The 20,712-nt window shown below is 34.0% G+C and overlaps 2 protein-coding genes across 2 annotated transcripts in view; both read right to left on the reverse strand.

Annotated features, from left to right (window-relative positions):
- Positions 1 to 6,984: 6,984 nt before the first annotated feature.
- On the reverse strand, positions 6,985 to 13,895 carry LOC107747892 (serine/threonine-protein kinase SBK1-like). The gene is made up of 4 exons (XM_016562507.1): positions 13,335 to 13,895; positions 11,176 to 11,360; positions 9,814 to 10,016; positions 6,985 to 8,602 (listed from the first exon to the last, which is right to left on the reverse strand). Exons 1-4 carry the CDS (start codon positions 13,373 to 13,375, stop codon positions 7,829 to 7,831), a joined length of 1,203 nt encoding a protein of 400 aa, XP_016417993.1. The 5' UTR covers positions 13,376 to 13,895; the 3' UTR covers positions 6,985 to 7,828.
- A 6,431-nt stretch (positions 13,896 to 20,326) lies between these two features.
- Positions 20,327 to 20,712, reverse strand: part of LOC107747894 (N-acetylglucosamine-1-phosphotransferase subunit gamma-like) — a 3,705-nt gene continuing 3,319 nt past the window's right edge. Inside the window, exon 10 of the mRNA XM_016562508.1 lies at positions 20,327 to 20,551. Within this exon, the coding sequence (XP_016417994.1) occupies positions 20,469 to 20,551 (83 nt within the window). The 3' untranslated portion in view covers positions 20,327 to 20,468. The remainder of the gene's footprint in view (positions 20,552 to 20,712) is intronic.

Raw genomic sequence — 20,712 nt, forward strand, 5'->3', positions numbered from 1 at the left:
TACAGTTAAACATAAATTAAATAAAACATGTTTCAGGACTTTTTAAAGATTTATTATTATTATTATTGTTGTTGTTGTTTTAATTGAACACCATTTGCATAAGCCATTTGCAATTTCCATGAATTTATGTTAATTATATTTGCTTATATTTGATTTTATGGTGATGTTTGTGTTTACAGTTTGTGCTATCATGTACTTTGTAGATAAAAGGCAAAACTAGAGGGCAAAGAAAGACATTTCAGATTACAACGGACATCTTCAGGACAAAATAGTTTGAACTGACAAAGCATACATTGTAAATTGTTCCCACTGGTTCTAGAATCCCCCCCCCCGATAGATGAAAACCTCAATGCTGTATTATTCCACATTTGCATGCATTTCATTACTGAGGGATTTTTGAAGGATTGGAAACGAGGTCCTCTGCTCTTATCTGCAATTTGTCCTCTTTTTATTCGCTTCACTCTTTTTCTTCATTCTTTTTTTTTCTCTTGAACTCCCTTGTGACTGAATCTGAACACCCCTTATCACCACAACTTAATGAGCTCCCAAGCATTACTGCCATCACACACACACACACTCACTTTGTCAGGCTGGTAGCATCTACTGTCTACTTAAGTTTTCTAGTTCCCCGCAGTCTAATTGTGCATTTATTCTAAAGTATTATGTCATAAAAAAAATTTTCACATCTCAAGTAGTAAAAATGCTGTGTAACATTTTTAACTTTTTTATTTTGCAGTATAAACATTTTATATACAAGAATTACATATATAATATCTTATAAATATATTTAATACATATTTAAATTTATGTATTTTTATACTAAGCATTACAGTGTATCTCTTATTTATTTTATTTTATTTGAAAATATGTCTCTATATTTTTATTCTATATTTTATGCAGTACTTACTGTTAAACCTATTTAAAAAATTTTTAATATAACTCCGACTGGATTCGTCTGAAAGAAGAAAGTCATATACACCTAGGATGCCTCGGGGGTGAGTAAAACGCAGCCTAATTTTCATTTTTGGGTGAACTAACCCTTTTAGCACTTCTCAGCTAAAGTATTATGTCATAAAAAAAAATTTCACATCTCAAGTAGTAAAAATGCTGTGTAACATTTTTTACTTTTTTATTTTGCAGTATAGAATTACATATATAATATCTTATAAATATATTTAATACATATTTAATATTTAAATGTATGTATTTTTATACTAAGCATTACAGTGTATCTCTTATTTATTTTATTTTATTTGAAAATATGTCTCTATATTTTTATTCTATATTTTATGCAGTACTTACTGTTAAACCTATTTAAAAATAAAACCTATTTAGGACTTTTTAAAGAATTTTTTTAATGTATTTATTTTAATTGAACTCATTTTCCCACTGAATTCTCATTATCATAATGCTAAATTATTTAATTTCCATTACTGTAATGCAATTTGCTTACATTCATTTACGCTGGAAAAAAATCATTATTATCGTACAATAATTTTTTTTCATACAGTACATTTTCACTAAAAATATATATAAAAATCTAGTATTTAATACTAAGAATAATAGATTTTTAAACATAATGCATCTCCTATATATTAATTTTTTATTTATATTTATTTAGAAAAATATTTTATTCTTCTTTATTTTTTATGCAGTACTTACAGTTAAACATAAATTAAATAAAACATGTTTCAGGACTTTTTAAAGATTTATTATTATTATTATTGTTGTTGTTGTTTTAATTGAACACCATTTGCATAAGCCATTTGCAATTTCCATGAATTTATGTTAATTATATTTGCTTATATTTGATTTTATGGTGATGTTTGTGTTTACAGTTTGTGCTATCATGTACTTTGTAGATAAAAGGCAAAACTAGAGGGCAAAGAAAGACATTTCAGATTACAACGGACATCTTCAGGACAAAATAGTTTGAACTGACAAAGCATACATTGTAAATTGTTCCCACTGGTTCTAGAATCCCCCCCCCCGATAGATGAAAACCTCAATGCTGTATTATTCCACATTTGCATGCATTTCATTACTGAGGGATTTTTGAAGGATTGGAAACGAGGTCCTCTGCTCTTATCTGCAATTTGTCCTCTTTTTATTCGCTTCACTCTTTTTCTTCATTCTTTTTTTTTCTCTTGAACTCCCTTGTGACTGAATCTGAACACCCCTTATCACCACAACTTAATGAGCTCCCAAGCATTACTGCCATCACACACACACACACTCACTTTGTCAGGCTGGTAGCATCTACTGTCTACTTAAGTTTTCTAGTTCCCCGCAGTCTAATTGTGCATTTATTCTTTTACTCTCTGAAACAAGTCATTAGTGTTTTATATCAGAGAGAGAGAGAGAGAGAGAGAGAGAGACCTAATTTTAATGACCTTCAGATAAGCTGCAAAAGATGATGCAAAGCAAAGTAGGATAAAGAGATGAATTAAGTAACGGGGAGAAAAGGCCAGCGAGAGGGCAAAAGAGTCAGTTATCTGCAAATCTCACGTCTTTAATGATGCATAACTCTTGTCAGATTATTAAAATTACACACAAACCACCTTTAAAAGATCTCTATGGATGAAAGACTGCATTTCTGTAGTGATAAAGACACACACAGATATCAAGACATATGCAATAAAGTGACAGACTGAGTGAAATGTCAGGGAATGTTAATAAGGGACGGGTGAATGATGCCATTGATCCAGTTTAAACTCTATTTGTGTCTACAGTATCCAGTGAACAATTGTGTCTTCATTAGTTTTCGCTTTGAGCCCTTTCATTGGCTGGTAGACCGTTTCTATCCAGACAGGAATGGAAAAAAGCCCTAAAGTACTGTAAATATTTACATTATCTCACTATAACACTTTAAATATTTACATTACCTCACTGTAAATATTTACATTATCTCACTATAACACTTTAAATATTTACATTACCTCACTGTAAATATTTACATTATCTCACTATAACACTTTAAATATTTACATTACCTCACTGTAAATATTTACATTATCTCACTATAACACTTTAAATATTTACAGTATCTCACTATAACACTTTAAATATTTACATTACCTCACTGTAACTGTAAATATTTACATGATCACTATAACACTTTAAATATTTACATTACCTCAATGTAACACTGTAAATATTTACATTACTTCATTGTAACACTGTAAATATTTGCATTACCTCGCTGTAACACTGTAAAGATTTACATTACCTCACTATTACAGTGTAAAGATTTACATTATCTTACTGTAACTGTAAAGATTTATATTACTTTGCACTGTAAGACTGTCACATACCATAAATAATTTCCACTATGAAACCACACAAGTACAAAACCTAATGAAGCGTTATATTTAAACAGTTTGACATTGTGATGGCATGCTATCTGAAGTGGATAAATGGTTGGAGGTGTAATAAATGAGCTCACAATACTGCCAAACCGGACCATGGGAGCTCGGCCGACTGCAGATGATACATGATGAGCTAGAACTAAACTGTTTTCATTTGTAAAGCCATAATAGTTTCAGTGCATGCATGTTTTTTAGAGATGGACATACTCTAAAACAGTGGTCGCCAACCCGTCGATCGCGATCGACTGGTAGATCTTTATCACTGTCCCAGTAGATCCCGAAAAAAACAGTAAAATAAGTACAAAAATGCATTACATTTATGGGGTTATATTAATGTATCACTGAAGGGAACTGTCTTGAGAAAAGTTTCGATGGCAATGGCATTTTCTTCTCCGTATAAAGCGCAACTCTGCGGTGGACTTTGGGGGAGCCCACTTTTTCGTGGGGTGTTCGTGCCTCAAAAGAGGGCTTACAATAACTTCCAAAGATACATAACAGCTACAAGTGTATGCACTACTTGCTTTATGCAAGCACTATATAGGATAAATCACTATACAGGATTTACCCTGTTGGTGAGTTATGACAACTTCTAATGAAATTATTTTCAACCAACAAACCACATTAAGGTAGAGGAACATAATTTGTATCATAAACATAAAATTTCAAATTGAGTATTCTAAAAAAAACGAATTGTTCCAAACAGCATTAAACACTAACAGGGTTTTCCCCTTACTAGTTGTAAATAAAATGTATCTTTAATTCAGTGTGTTACTTACTGTTTCTTTGTAATTCATTTTGAAATGTACTAATTTTTCAGTGAAAACTGTCTGTCTACGCCCATTTTTTTTTTCAGTGTAAAAAACCCCCACAAAATAACACTTAGGCCCAATCCCAATTCTACCCCTTAGCCCTTCCCCTTTCCCCTACCCCTCCGTTTCGCGCGTTCACGTGATTGCCAATTCGAGAGAGAGAGATGAAAGTTGCGTGTATGCGCGTCTGTGCGTTTCTCTTTTTAGAGTGAGTTTACTTAAAAAACAGCGATTTTATCCTCTTGTTGTTGGAACATATAATGTAGTGATTCAGTATTTAAACTGTTATTAATAAAATTTGTGGGGCAGCGTTGACAAGTTTCTTTTCTCCTAGATTGAGCTGCGCGATCTCCGATATATGTGTGTGTGTGTGTCAGTAAGCAACGCATTATATAGAACGGTAATTAAAAGCTCTAATGCACACACCAGCACACCAGTATAGGTGTGTGTATTGTAGGAGCTAGACGACGTATGATGACGTGTGACGTATAGTAGTGGTGTCCCAATTCTTAGGGGAATATTTTCACCCCTACCCCTTGACACTCTGTTTCAAGGGACAAGGGGAAGGGGTAGGCGGAGGGGTAGGGGAAGGGGTATAAAATAGAATTGGGATTGGGCCTTAATTACTCTCCTTATCCAGTCCTCTGCAAAGCATGCCGGGAACTATAAATCCACTGCCCAATTTTCACTACTACCAAAAGTTACTACCAAAAAAATCAATTAATGCAGAAATTGAGTTTAAATTACACACAATCTTACGTCGATGTGATGATCAACATTATTATGTCAACAGAACTCATCAAAATATTGTTTGCAACTTAAAAGGTTTAATTAAATCACAAAATGTTTTACTTGCAACCATGCATTTATTTAAGTTGTGGCGATAGGTCCCCTGAATTGATGTAGTTTTAAATTGCAAATGGTCACATGACAAATAAGAAACAGATGAAAGATGAAGTGCATTTAATCGGTTTAATTAGCTGTTTTTCATTCAGAACAATCTACGACTGTATGACAATCCTTACAGCAGCTAAATAACATCTAGTTTTATATATGTATTTACTCTTTTTTTATTTTGAATAGAAAACACCAACTATTGTAGGGTTGTTTGAACAACCATAAATTACCATGAAACAGTCCTATAAAAAAAAGAGCAAAAATCACCATCATTAAACTGTTGTATGATTGTTATTGTCTCATTTGTGCTTACATCAAAGAACTCCTTCAGATTATGCTTTATTTTTCTTTTCATCTGTCCTTGAGTTTGTGTTTTAATTACTTGTGCTCATTTGCAACATAAGTAGCTCAAACATTAAGACTTGAACTGCTCTATACCACCTAAATCAACACCTAATGCATCCTATGTAAACATACACTTTAATTGAAGACTACAAAGAGTCTCTGTAGAAGTTAGTTAAGTGATCGTTTGTTCTCTGATACAAAAAAATTGCTACAAATTAGCACTACCTGACAAAACACAGTCACAATGTTCTAGGGAGCAGATGCTCTCGTGTTCTCGAACGATCCCTTGAGGCTTCGCTTACCTAATTGACCCATTATACGAGAACACAAGAGACTGGTCTCAGTTGAGCCGTTAAGATCACGACTGTTTATCTAAAACCTCCCAGGAAAACGAGCAGCTCCTGATGCGTTTCTTCAAAGATCTCATAGAAAGTTGTTTGAATGCACACATCAAATACAAAGAGACATAATAAAATCCCTGTGATCTATAAAGACTGTTACTCTTAAAAAAACTCAGGAGAGGAAGCTTTGAAGACTGATTAAAATGTCCTCTGTCTCTTGGGAAGTTCCTCCAGGTGATCGTGGCATCCGGTTGTCTCGTAAAACTTAAAAAATCCAGTATAAAATATATCTTATTCTTCTATTGGTGCACATGTATGATTCTGTCAAAGGCTGGTTTGAAATTCACATGATGATCCACCAAGAAAAGATTGCGTTTAGTATCTTCATATCTTAAAGGCAGGGTATGTGATTTTTCAAAAACACTTTAGAAAACTGATTCGGGCCGAATAGCTATAAGAAAGTTAAATGCTTATGAAAATATGGTAGCCACTAGGGATGTGCGATTTGGATTCAATTGCAATTTTTATGATAAAAATCAAAAATTGTGATTGGGCCGCAAAATTTGTCCAAACATTGTGTTATTTATTAAAATAATGTAATTTTTTTTGTTTTTAATTGGTTATCATTTTTTATTATTATTCTTATTACTAAACAAAAAAAAATTACTAAATAAGAAAATTTATTTAACTAATATTAATGTTATTTCACTGTAAAATGAAAAACCAAGTATTTATTTAAAAAGTATATAATAAGTGTATTTATTTTTATTTCATTTTATTTAAACCATTATTTTGATTAATCGTGCAGCCCTAGAAGCCACTATATATAATTAAAGGATTAGTTCACCCAACATCATTTACTCTCTGTCATGTCATTTAAATCTAAAACTATAAAAAATCCATTAACTGTATATATAAAAAAGTTGCCAAGCCAGTTCTCATTTTCGTTTACTTTAGGTTGAAGTTCAAAAATAACTAAAATTAAATAAACTAAAACTAAAAACTAAATATATATAGACATCTTTAAAAAAAAAAAAATACTAAAACGTTAACAAAAATTAAAATCAAATCCAGAAAATCTGATTCAAAATATCAACAAAACTATAATGATAGTATATCAATGATACTAAAATAACACTTGCTCCAAGAAAGACAAAAAAGCACAATAAAACTAGTCTATACGACTATAAAATATATAATATATAAATAAGTCTTGCAAAACCACATGATGATCAGCTTTGAGTGAGGAACAGACCAAAAACTGGGTTGAAAATGTTTCCCTCATGCAGTATCTCTCAAAGGTCATTCAATTCAAATACAACACATTGAGATACATTAGAACTGAATGGTCAATGACCAGACGCAATGCATCTTCAACTTTCAGAAAAAAAGTGCAACAATTTTACCTTTGGGGTGTTAATTTACCTAATTTACCCATAAAAGGTTCATATCAGTACAGTATATACTACTCTGTGGTACTAATATGCACCTTTTAGGGGTAAACAATGTACAAATGTGTCCCTTTAAGGGTACTGACCCAGCTGCTGTACTCCTACAGGTACAATTTGTACACTTTTTGGTCAATAATGACTTAGATTTTGGACTTTTCCTCACATAAATCTATCATATGGCTTTAGAGGACTCAGAATATGGTACTCTTATGTCATTTCAGGATCCATCATGGAGCATCATGCAGTATTTCTTCCATGTTTCGAGTAAGAAGAAAATCATATGGGTTTGGATCGACATGAGGTAAATGATGACGGAATTTCCATTTCTTTTTGGAGTGAACTATTCCTTTAAAACGAAAGCAGTTTTAATGAATTCACCACAGTTTCCTAGTGAAACTGATTCATTTCCAGTGCTAAAGTGACCTACCAAAGCTACGTCTTTTAGTTTAAATTAGCGAGGTTTCAAAGTTACCATGTAATAGTTTGCTATTGCTACATTCGTGGCCGTTCTATGAACTTCCATCACGAAATATGTTGTCGTTCCTGTGCAAACATTTTCCCAATAGTAATTCTGAAGTAATATTGCTACCTTTTTGCGGCTGTATCCAGTTTTGACTTCATACGCAAATCTCAATAGGAGTGGTCATCATCACTTTGCTCTTGTCTTGACGATTGGGCGACGGGCTTTTGGAGGACTCCTCCCTAGAAGAATGCGGTTCGGACAGGATGCTACGTTTGAGGGGGGTGGGGCGTAGACAGGAAGTGCCTGAAGGCGGAGAGGGCTCTGCGTGCCTGTGGGCGGAGCATCGTGCTGAACCACCCCTAGGCACCCTACAGGAAGCTCTGCGACGGTGATGATTCAGCAGGTCGTATTTGAGGAAGTAGAACACCTCTTTAACCCCACAGCGCCGCTCCGGCTCCAGCGCCAACAGCCGACCGAACATGCGCAACGCATCGTCCGAAAACCGCCGCCATTGGGAGGGAACAACGCCGGGAGGAAACGCCCCCCGCTGCCATCGCTGAAATTCCGAAAAGAATGCGTCGCTAGGCAACGCCGCTTCCCACGGAAAGTTTCCCGTCAGCATGCAGAACAGCAGAACTCCGAATGCCCACACGTCCTGGGTCGTCACCACGACGATTCCCTCCGATACCGAGGCCTGGCACACCTCGGCGGCGGTGTATGGGATGGTGCCGCTGATCCGCTTGATCCGGCTGCCTGCCCGCCGTGTCATTCCTAAATCTGCCAATTTCACACGTCGACACTCGCGGTCGAAGAGCAGAACGTTTTCTGGCTTCACGTCCCGATGGACAAGACTCTTGCTGTGCATGAAGTCCAGAGCCAGACCCAGCTGCTGAACGCAGCGCTTGACCATCTCCTCCGGCAAACCGGCCTGGAAAGAGACAGAAACACAAAGGCACAGTTTAGAGCAGAGGAGATACAGAGAGAGATACAGTACAGGCTGTTAATCTGTAAGGGAGTAAGCAGTTGACCTTGATCTACCTAGTTTTCCATAATCAAAAGCTGGATCATATGCATGTGCCTGTTGAACTCCACAGATGCCTTCAGAATTCAAATACCTAGCATTCATAGCTATGCCAATTCACCGGGCATTTTTATCACATATTTTTGTAAAATTCTGAACAAATCCTCAAAAATGTGGGAGAAAAAAATCCACAGATTCTGTGCGAGTCTGGTTAAAGTTTACATTCAGACAGCTGGTGTTCTATATTATGCAAAAAATATGTATATACAAGTACGTTCAGTTGAATCTAACAAAGAATATGTCCAGGTCATATTTTACCACAGAATAAAAAACAAACAAAAACAACCAAACAAATAATATTTTGCGTAAAGAAAATTAAGCCTAGTTTGAATTGTGATATATTTTATATTTTAATATATATTTCAAGAGAATTCTATTTTATTTATAGATTAATTATATTTTACATATAAGTTCACTCCCAGTCCCAAAATACTTAGTATTAAAAATATTACTGATTACTGTTTTACTTTGTAATTTTCTAATTAAAATGGAAATTAACCACTGTTCTGTTTTTGAATTACAAATAATGACCCCCACTTAGAAAAGGCAAAAAGTCTGGTCAAAGGCTACAAACAGACAGTTGGTTTTCTATATTGTCCAAAAAGCCATAAAGCCATTCTATATATTATAATTATTAAAACTTTTAAGAAGGTCCTCAACAAAACTCAAGCTACTGTCGTATAGGGAGCAGCATCCGGCCCCCCCAGAGTGTCCACATCGTCGAATCTGGCCCCCTTTAAAAAAAGTTTGGACACCCCTGTTGTAAACTAATACTATGTATATTTAATATTTAATGAACAAATATTGTTAATTGTTTTTTAATTTAAATTGCTTTTATTTTTTCTTTATTTAAAATAGAATTAATTCTACTCAATAATTATTTTCATAAAAATGAATACATAATTGCATGTTTTATTTGTCTGTTGATTTTGTAGTTTTAAAAAAAGGACCCAGACGAATTCTTGATAGTGCTACAGGTGTTAAACCTACAAATGCATGATTAAATATGTGACTTGCGATGTAAAGATTGTGGTGTTAATAACGAGGTGCTGTGGTACCTGAGGTGGGATGATGTCGAACAGATCTCCCGCAGGCGCGTACTCCTGTCCGAACACATAGCTGTCCTCCGTCTCAAACAGCACGTTCAGAACTTTGATGATAAACGGGCTGCAGCCCAGCGCTGCCGTCAGGCTGTACTCACGCAGAAAACTGCGCAACTTTGTCTTGTTCTTACTCACATACTTCAGAGCCAGCTTAGTACCTGCAAATACACAAAATAATGGTGAATGAAATATGATACATCTTAAAAATAAAGGTTCCAAAAGTGGTTTTTGCAGTGATGCCACAGAAGAAACACTTTAGGTTCCCAAAAAGAACCTTTCAGTGAACAGTTCTTAAACTGTTTTTAAGAACATTTTAATAGTCTAAATACATGTTTTCCACAATAAAGAACCTTTTGTGTTCTTCATGGAACCACTGATGCCAATAACCTTTATTTTTTAGCGTGAAGGGCAGTGTTGTTTTAGTATCATTGATGTGTTTAATTAATATTTTCAATTAGTTTGAATTTTTGAATTTTCCATTTTTATTTCCATTTTAAGTTCTATTTTTGTGTGATTGTTATTTTTATTAGTTTTTTTTAATGTCTATGTAATTTTTATTATTTTTTATTTCAGTTTTAATTATTTTAGCTGAAATGAAATAAGTTTCTTTTTATATTTTATTGTATTTTATTCCAGTTTATTTTATTTTATGTTTATTTTATATCAAGTAAAGCTCAAAATCTTTATTGATATTTTGAATTTGTTTTTATTTTTATAGTTTCTTTTTATATTTTATTGTATTTTATTCCAGTTTATTTTATTTTATATCAAGTAAAGCTCAAAATCTTTATTGATATTTTGAATTTGTTTTTATTTTTATATTTTTCCGTTTACTTTTAGTCATTTATTTTTATTTTATTTATTTATTGATTTATCTTTCAGTTTTAGTTATTTTAGCACTTCAAGTTAAATGAAATAACTGAAAATTTTTGCCTTTGCAAATATTTTTAGTATTTAAAATTTTTTTATATTTTATTTTATTTCAATTAAGGTTTATTTTAAGTAACAAAAATATTTTTAATGCATGTAGTTTTGATTTTAATTAATGATAATAACCCTGCACAAGGGTAAATGAGATTTAATAGCTACAGCTTAGATTTCAGTGAATAGTGATCTAAATTTTGGCTTGTCTCACATAATTATATACTATTATAATATTATATTGAAATATGCATGCTGGTTTCATGGTGTCATTTTTGGTGCTTGACTGCTTCCAACTCCATTCACTTCCGTTGCATTGAGAGGAGCAGCTATGCAGGACATTCATAAAAAAAGAACATCGGAACGCCACTACCTCATTTTTTTACACAGACTCACCCTGTGTCCGATGCACCACCAGGTCGACTTTGCCGTAGGTGCCCTTCCCTAAAGGAGCGATCAGCTCATACTGCTGTTCCAGCTCCGAGGCGGAGAGAGACGTGATTGACAGCGCCTGCATGTCCTCGACCGGAGCGCCGCCCGTCCCGCTGCCCCGTCCCGCTGGGAGAACCCCCACCTGGGTACTGAGAAACACACACACACACACACACACACTAACATTTGAACACAAACTCATTTCAAGAGGAATTGCATCCTGGCGAGGAACTCTCTTCTGGTAGTATAGAGCTCGTTGATGGCGTCATTTGTCTTTCTCTGTTTATTCTTCTCTCTCTCTCTAGCATCTGTGTACTCTTTTCTTTCCTCTCGTCAGCACTCTACCTACACTCTATTTCCCTAGCCGTGTTCCTGGCGTGATGCTCTCAGTCAAATTTTTGTGAATATTTCAACAACAGCAAAGGGCACTAACTGAATCACGCTCCTCACGGGAATAAAGCAGTGACCTAGAATGAGGCCTCACGTTATCAGCATCATGCATAGTGACAGACCCTCCGCTGAGCATCAGCGCTGCACGACCACAACAACAACAGATGAAGATGCCAGACGACCTTAAGATGACCTGCCAGAAGTTCTGATGAGCCCAACCCCTGCTATCCTGCCCACTTTAACCCCTGACTGAGAAACAAATGAGAAATTGATTCAGGAACATTCTCATTTTCTCTAGAGGTCATTGCCAGCCTTTGATTTCTACTGCATTAAACCGCCAGCCGTTCTCTCTGGCCCTTCGTTCAGCTCAACTGGTAGAGCAAAAGCCAGAATTTAGAAATGGTCTCAGTTTCAATTCATGAGTTGGAATTTGAATTGATTAGACTGCAGCATACTGGATATTGAATTGTAATGACAGGAAAATGAATTGTCATTCAAAGAAATTCACATGAATCCAGCAAAACAACAAATTGGACAGGAATGTAAACTTTCCTAATTTAGCTCCATTATAAAGACTTTGACTTTTTAAATGAGAGTAAATGCAGTGGAGAAATGCATTGTTTTTTCCACTACAATCAAAATATATGTCAATAATATATATTATACATATACTATATATTTTCTATATATATTTTCCACAATTTTAGTGGAAAAACGTTTAATTCATAAAATAATATTATATTTTAAAAATATAATATATAAAATATTTATTATACATAAAGAAATATTGTAAATAATTGCAAATTAAATATATTTTTCTATAGGTGGCATGTTCTGGAAATTGTCCATATGTTGTGTGTATGATAACATGCTAATGGGTCATTCATACTGAAAAATGCTATTTATTATTTCAAACTACATATAAAGCAGTTTCTTGGCATTTCATTCTATTTGATGCCAATTATATGAAAATTAATATTTAAAAATCTAATTTAAATGTATAAATTAAATTGCAATCGCATATTCAGTTCTGCATAGACTGACGCTAGCAACACCAAAGTCATGGGTTTGATCCTGAGCCGTAAAATCATTTGCTACATGAATAAATACAAATGTAAAATATACATTTATTCAGACTGAAATTAAATCTCAGACCGAGTGTAAAATCTATAATTCGCTTTCTCTATATTGATGCATCTTGAAAGCAATCTACTGTACTAAACAGAATTGCCTCCCTTAATAAATGAAACCGTCTGTTTCTCACTGACCCTAAGGTCAACACCTGAAGGTGACCTTTGACCTGACCTCCCTAACAAATCACATTAATTTCACACACAACGTACAAACATGCAAACTCATGTTTACATTCAAAAGCGCTAAATGCATCAGCATTGCACAAAAAAAATTGCTTTATAATAAAACAATTCTAATTTTTAAATTCATTCTCATTCCATTTTTATTATTTTTTACATTTGAATTAATTTCAATATGTTACCATTTTTTATTACTCTCTTTCGCCTTCCTTTCTCATTTTCTCTGTTTTTACACTTCAGATGCTTTGGTGTTATTATAACAATCACACCTACAGCATCTGACCCTGAACACATCAACAACAACAACAACAAAAACGCATGAACACACCATGTGCCCAACAGCGCAAGTGCAGCAGGTTCGAGCCAAGCGTCTCCAAACAAAAGAAATCAATAGACACGTCAGTGATGAGCTGAACTCACCTGCCCATGCCCTGCTGTCTCTCTCCCTCATGTTCCTGCATCCAAACACCGCGTCCTGATCTCAACCCGGCTAGAAATTCATCCAAAAAACCATGATGTTCTATCACCAAAAAATGAGTTTCCTCAGCACTCCAGCTCTGTTAAAGGAAACGCTCTACATCCTGCACTCATGTGGAAAAAGCACAGTCTGTTTCTGCCATCCGTCCGGCTGAGTGTGTTCTGCTGTCTTTGTGTGCTCCTGAAGGAAGCCGCTGGAGCACGAGGAGCTGGTGTGTGTGTGTGTGTGTGTGTGTGTGTGTGAGAGAGATGGAGGGGAGGGGCTGCATGTGTGCGTATCTATGCGTGAATGACCTACTTCATTGCGTTTCTGCTCTCGGATGCTGTCTGTGTCTCGCAGCATCCAGGGTCCCTTTAGGGATGTCAGATGCGCTCATCCAGCGGCCAGCAGCGTCCCGTCATTCAGGCTTCACTGTCACCCCCGATTTAATGCAGAACCTCAACGTTATTTTTAGATCTGCTTTGCATTGACATTCAAGCTCATTTTTCACCCAAGTTCTCATTCCTGTGTGCCCTTAATGCATGTTATTGAGATGCTATCATAATATTTTTATTCCTATTTTGAATGTTTACATTGTTTTCTGTTTTCTTATAAATATTTTCTTGTAAAGATTTTAGTAATTTTGTTGTGTTTTTGTCATTTTTATTAGATTTTTTTTTTTATGTGTCTATAGTTTTGTTGATTTTATTTATTTTGCTACTTAAGCTAAATGAAAATTAGAAATATTGCCTTGACAACTTTTTTATACTTTTTAAAAAATTGTATTTCATTTTAGTGGAAAAACAAAAAGAAATATTGTAAATTATTGCAGATTTAATAACATTTTCTATAGGTGGCATTACAAAATATAAAATAAATGTTGATGGAAATAGCCTATATGTTGTTACACGAAATTTTCTGTTTTCTTGTTAATTTTTGTTAACATTTAAGTAATTATTTTAATTTTTATATTTTCTTTTTTTGTTAATTTTTGTTAAAGTTTTGGTAATTTTGTTGTGTTTTTGTCATTTTTATTAGATTAGTCTGTTTTTTGTTTTTTTTTAAATGTGTTTAGTTTTTTATCATTTAAATTTTTTTTCTTATTTTCTTATTTCTTATTTTAGTACATCAAGTTTAAACGGAAGAGACACGTTGCCTTCACAACTAGCTTAAGTTTCAGATTTTTCAGATTTTATTTCAAGTAATAAAAGCTTTTTATGGTTTCAGTTTTTAATAATAACCTAGAATGTGTCTGAATGTTTTATTTGAGTTTTTTCTCTCATTCTCATGAATCTCAATGATTAGATTCTCATGTAATACAGTAATGAAGTTTATGTTTATTACTACAACAGAGCACAACAAATATCATATGTATCAAAATCCCCCATTGACATTCATTGGTTTAAAATGTTCGTTATCTAAAACCTAATCGACAATGATGACATCATTATATTTACATACTTCAGCTTTGATTGGTCTTCTGTTTAACATTTATTTGCATACTAAATTGTGATTTTTCTTTATTATGTATGAGAGCGCAACAGTCAGGCTAGAATAATAACAATGATAATCATAATTATATCACAAATGTATATTTGTATTGTATTACAATTATTATAAAAGTGGCACATAATAATGAATGATTACAGTTGTTGTTTTTGTTATGTGCCATAATAATAATAGTAATTATTATTATAATGTTTATTGTTATTTTTATTATATTAAATCTGAAATCATTATAGAAATTATTATAAATGTGGAACCTAATTATTATTATAGTAATTATTATATAGTATTATTATATATAATAATCTTATGTAAACATAAAAATGCCTTTCTCGGTGGCTGTTTTGTCAGTGTGCTCAGGGATTCAGAAACTGAAATAGCATCACGGTTACAGTGTGTTGAACTGTACTGCTCACACTGCTCAGATGTTTTGCATCTCCACAGAGGCCCGTTTGTCTCGCTCTCCGTCGCTCTTTCTGTTGTACTGCCTGTCGTCCCTCCTCAAAAAACAAATCCGAAGAAATATGAAGGAAGGCATCTGGTGTGTAGACCTGCTTTTATGAAATCATTAAGAACTGCACACCTCGCGCTCTCAGCTGTGCTCAGCAGGTCTTTGAGGATCTTCCCAGTCCTGTAATCACTGAGTATCCAATCAACAATGATGACATTATCATATTTACATACTTCAGCTTTGATTGGTCTTCTGTTTAACATTTATTTGCATACTAAATTGTGATTTTTCTTTATTATGTATGAGAGCGCAACAGTCAGGCTAAAGATGTAAATTGACATTTATGCATTTGCAGGATGCTTTTATCTAAAGCGTTTTACATTGCAGTCAAGATATATACTTTATCGTCAAGGCCTAAAACCTCAAACTAACGGAAATTTCAAAACGTCTTTTGCTAGTTTAACTAGATATAAAGTCAATCTAGGTAAAGAACTATGGTGATGTTTCCTCACATTCAGAACAACAGCAAGAAGCCGTGTTTTGACAAGCGTCTGAAAGCCCAAATACAGAATAATCTCACCTCTGCTTGTGTTACGCCTCTCTTTCTCTTTCATTACACTTCTCTCATCTTCTGCTTCACACTTTTTGTCCTAGTTTAAGTTGCTGTCTCCTCACTTTATCCAGGTCGACGTGTTTTTCTTTCTTTCCCAGAAACACTATGTCTTATAAAATATGGGCTCGAATGTAGAAAACTGCTACTAATGTCTGCCCAGCAGTAATTATTTCATATTAATTAGACATAACATTATGAGGTAAGGTGCAACAACTTTAGCATTAATCTTGTACAATTGTAAACTTCATCATCCAGTAATAATAATAGTTCAAATTATTATTGTTATAAAGGTGGCACATGCTAACAATTATTATAAAAAATTAAAATTATAATTCTAAAATGTTTAAATATGTTAAGAATAATAACAATAATGACAATCAATTATAATTAAATTACAAATTAAAATGTAATAAAAAGAATTATAATAAATATTATAAAAATGTATATTACAATTATTATAAAAGTGGCACATAATAATATTAATTCTTATTGTTATAAAAGTGGCACATCATCATTATCATAATAATAATACAACTATCTACATACTAAAATTATATTGTATTATAATGTACTATTGTTGTTATTGTTACTATTATTATTGCTATTATTTTACAAATCTAAATAATAATAATAAATGTTATTATTACGCTTGGAAGGCATCTGGTGTGTAGACCTGCTTTTATGAAATCATTAAGAACTGCACACCTCGCGCTCTCAGCTGTGCTCAGCAGGTCTTTGAGGATCTTCCCAGTCCTGTAATCACTGAGTATCCCTGATCCGGAGCCCTTGACTGCCTTCCAAGTGCCTTCAGCAGGTCACGGATCTCTTGAGAACAAAATCTCCTGGCATTTCTGCAGAGACATGCCTCCAGCATGTTTGTTGTCTTCTTCATCTCCTGCGACGTCATGAAATCACCAGAAGACAACTGTGAAGTTCAGGGATTTCACGCTGAATGTCATTGCTGTATTTTGTTGCTTGGATTTAATTCGATGAAAGCTTTAATTACCCACCTGAGGTTTGAGTGACAGGCGCTGAAGCCTTGACAAAAGCCTGACGGGAGCGTCAGCGCTGACCTTTCTGTGTTCGTCAGCTTTAAATGTTTTCCTCAAAAATCAATCTGAACAGCTTGTTTAGAAGGAAAAGTACTTGTTTGATTACTAAACAGCCATTCAGAGCAGTCCGATATGAACTAGGGAGTTTTATGAGTCATCTGAAATTCTGAAGAGACTGATGATCTAATGTACACAACCCTGATATACATATCTCCAGCTGCTTTCACCCTTTCAGTGTGTCATTGTGAGGCAGCGGATGTCCTGCAGGCAGGAGAGAGAGGGCTTTGTAATAAGGTCACTGGCTCTGTCTTTCTGTAGTTTTGCAGGTCAGGTGTGACTCAAATTTATCACCTTGATGGTAATAAAACAGATCCTAAATCCAACCTGCCAATAAGAAAAAGCACCTAATAACCACACATCGACATGTTTGACCCTTATATAATGTTTCTGGTCAATTTGACCTGCAACACATCTTTGAGCTGACAGAAATATTGGTTAAGCTAAGATGGTTATCTTGAAATTGTGAGACTATTTCTCATTTAGGGTCATGAACGTGCCTGCAAAGTGTTGTGGAAAGTGGCAAAAAAAAAAAAAATATATATATATACAGTGGGTACGGAAAGTATTCAGACCCCCTTAACACGTAATAATAATAATGATAATAAATTATTACAAATCATCAAAATTATTACAAATAATTAAATTATTATAAATAGAAATACTAACTATTATTATTAGTAAAATAGTATAATAATTATTAATATAATGTGATTTTTAAAATCTAAATAAAAATAATAATAGTTATTATGATGTGTTGTTTTTGTTATTATGTAAAACATTTTTGAGAGTCGTGAATGTGTCTGCAATGTGTTGTGGAATGTGGGGGAAAAACATACTTCAAAATGTTCCAAAAAAATTACAATATTACAATATATTAAAAAGTTAAACATTATGAAGTCATTATAAATCCATAAGATTGTAAATGTATTTTCTTGCCTCTGAAATATATTTAAATATATATTTTATAGTATATTTTGGTATATGAAGGTGAAAAATATATTTTACATTTACAATATGTATGTATACAGTATACAGTATATATATATATTAAACTTTTTATGTATTTTGTCATTTTCTCTACCCTCTGAGGGTACATTTATGCATTTGGCAGACACTTTTATTATCAAAAAAAAAAACATTTTATTTTTTGAGCTTCAAAAAAAAATATTAAAAACAAAAAATTATATGAACATATATATATTAAAATACTATTTACAATATTCATTTATAATATATGTCCTTATTTTGCTCTTTTGTAATGTGTGAGAAGTATTAATGTTAAAGGTTTATTTTATTTATCTATTTATTCTTTGAAAATTTTTGGTGAATTGTATTGAATCCAATTAGGCTCAATTAGACCCAGAACATAACGATCATTCCAGGGAAATTTAACATAATACCACACAGGGTTCAAACCAGAACACCTTAGGAACTGCATAGCAATCACGGTGGTGCGTTTAGCATGGGCAGACGCTGAAGGAGAAGTAAAAATCGAGTTGTATTTGCTCTCGGGTGGGCTCGGCTGTCTCTGTAATTGGATTTTCTTTTTCACGGTCTGGTCATTTTCAGCTGAACTCTCTGAAGGTCTTCTCTGCCGGCTTCTAACAAGATGCGTCTCTGCAGACAGTGGTTACTACTATCCTCAGATATTACATCTTATTTACTACCAAAGAGAAACTGCAGGCCTGACGGATTACTTGAGGGTTTTGTCTGTGATCTGCAGTTTGAGCTGGATGTGGGCTGTTTGTTCTGCTAATACTGTCTAGTGATGGTCAGAGCAGAGGAAAGGGAGAGTTGGACAATAGCAAATAATAGCTTGGAGTGTGAGAGAAGGGTCTTTCTGTGTAAATGACAGAGCTATATTGGCTAAAATGCTTGGCTTGTTTACACAAAGCAGAAAACTGTGCTGAAATGTGAAAAAACGATAAAGCTTTGGATGCTGCCATCTAGTGGTTCAGAAAGAGTATTTCAAATCACAAGTAGACGTTCGAGTCATGGTAGCGAATCGGTTCGTTCGAACAGTTAATCTTAATGCAACGGTTGACAGAATGATTCATCAATCAAACGAGTCATCACTCAAAAGAGTTCTTATACGAAATGTTCGTGTTTGGAGTAAAATAAATTTTTGTTAAATACGCTACTGCTTTTTGTATTGATTTTGAATAGGTTATACTTATAATTTAAATTGCGTTTAAATTATGTTCCCGCCAAAAATTCAAATGCTCTCCTTCAGTCGAAAGATTTACCATCGAGATTAATTTAAAAGGTTCCAACAACGTTTTTATTTTTTCATGAATCAAATTTCAATACTGGATCCACACGTTCCCACGGCAGATCCGAGTCATGAATTCAAGTCTCGAATTCATAATGAAACTAGGCTAGCATAAACAACTAGCCTTTGGTTTTAAAGGTACAGCAATTATTATTTTTTCCACTCAGAAATGTATAAAAAGTATAATAATATTATAATAACACAAGCACACACATGAGATGAAGTACTCCATTCACATTTGTGGTCTTGAAAAAGCTGGTTTAATCTACATGAAGGGTGGTCCTCCCTCATGGCGGCTGCCATGTTGAGACTGTTATTGAAACTTTATTGCAGAATAAATTATTTGTGACAAGTACACTTGTGATTAGGCTAGACTATTTCTACCATAGCATCACATTTTTTTGCGTGAAGCTACATCCATTCCATGCCAATAGGTGTCAGTCCAGTCCAAGACACTGTTTTACTGATCAGTAAAACAAACCCAATATCCACAATCCAACTAAAATATAAAATAAAATCCCAGTCACCCAGAAATATGTAATATTATGGCAGCAAATATAATATTTTACGTTAACATAGAAGTCTGGATAATATAAGTTGCTTGCAGAAAAATACACTCACCATTGGTTGAGCCAACGTTGTTCAGGGGCTGTTCATGCAGTTTTTCTGTGTAAACACGCACTAGACAGATATGTTATGACACTTGCGCTTGTGTCTTTTTTAGCGTCTCGCACATGAAACTGCATTATAAAGATGCAGCACCTAAGTTGCAAAAAGTAAAACTTGTAAGACGACACGTCTAGGTCTCTACATTATCTTTTCATTCCACTGTCCTGCGTCTCATGTTTTATAAATGCAAAAACACATTCTGTGTGAATGGCCCCTCAGACTGCTCTTGATGTTTAAACAATGGAGCACAATGTTTTCATTGCACCACAGAGACAACGTTTTTACGACGTCACCTTTAAGAAATGGTAGCACAACACTTTCATTGTCATGTAATAAAAACTTTATTTTTCATAATACATGGTCAACTTATGCTTAATCATGTCAGATATTTAAACATCATAAAATACCATTCTCTCACGGTAGAATTTTTTTCCTGAACGATTAGCTGTATGTTTTGTGATCCTGCTGGGCATGTTAGTGCAGATCAGCGATAAAGCCGGTGTCGCCGCGGAGGTGCTGGTCCTGGAAGGGCGAGGGACCCTGATCCCATGTCCTGTCTGAAAGAGCAGGAAGAATTTAGTTGGTGCACTTAACCTGTTTGAGCACCAGCAATGCACAGTAAGGTCATCAACAAACTTCTTTTTGTGAAATGTTTAGTTATTTTTAAATATATATATATATATATATATATATATATATATATAATACAATGTATACA

Source organism: Sinocyclocheilus rhinocerous, unplaced genomic scaffold (assembly GCF_001515625.1).
Source record: "Sinocyclocheilus rhinocerous isolate Xijiao unplaced genomic scaffold, SAMN03320098_v1.1 scaffold799, whole genome shotgun sequence".
NCBI classification, from domain to species: Eukaryota; Metazoa; Chordata; class Actinopteri; order Cypriniformes; family Cyprinidae; genus Sinocyclocheilus; species Sinocyclocheilus rhinocerous.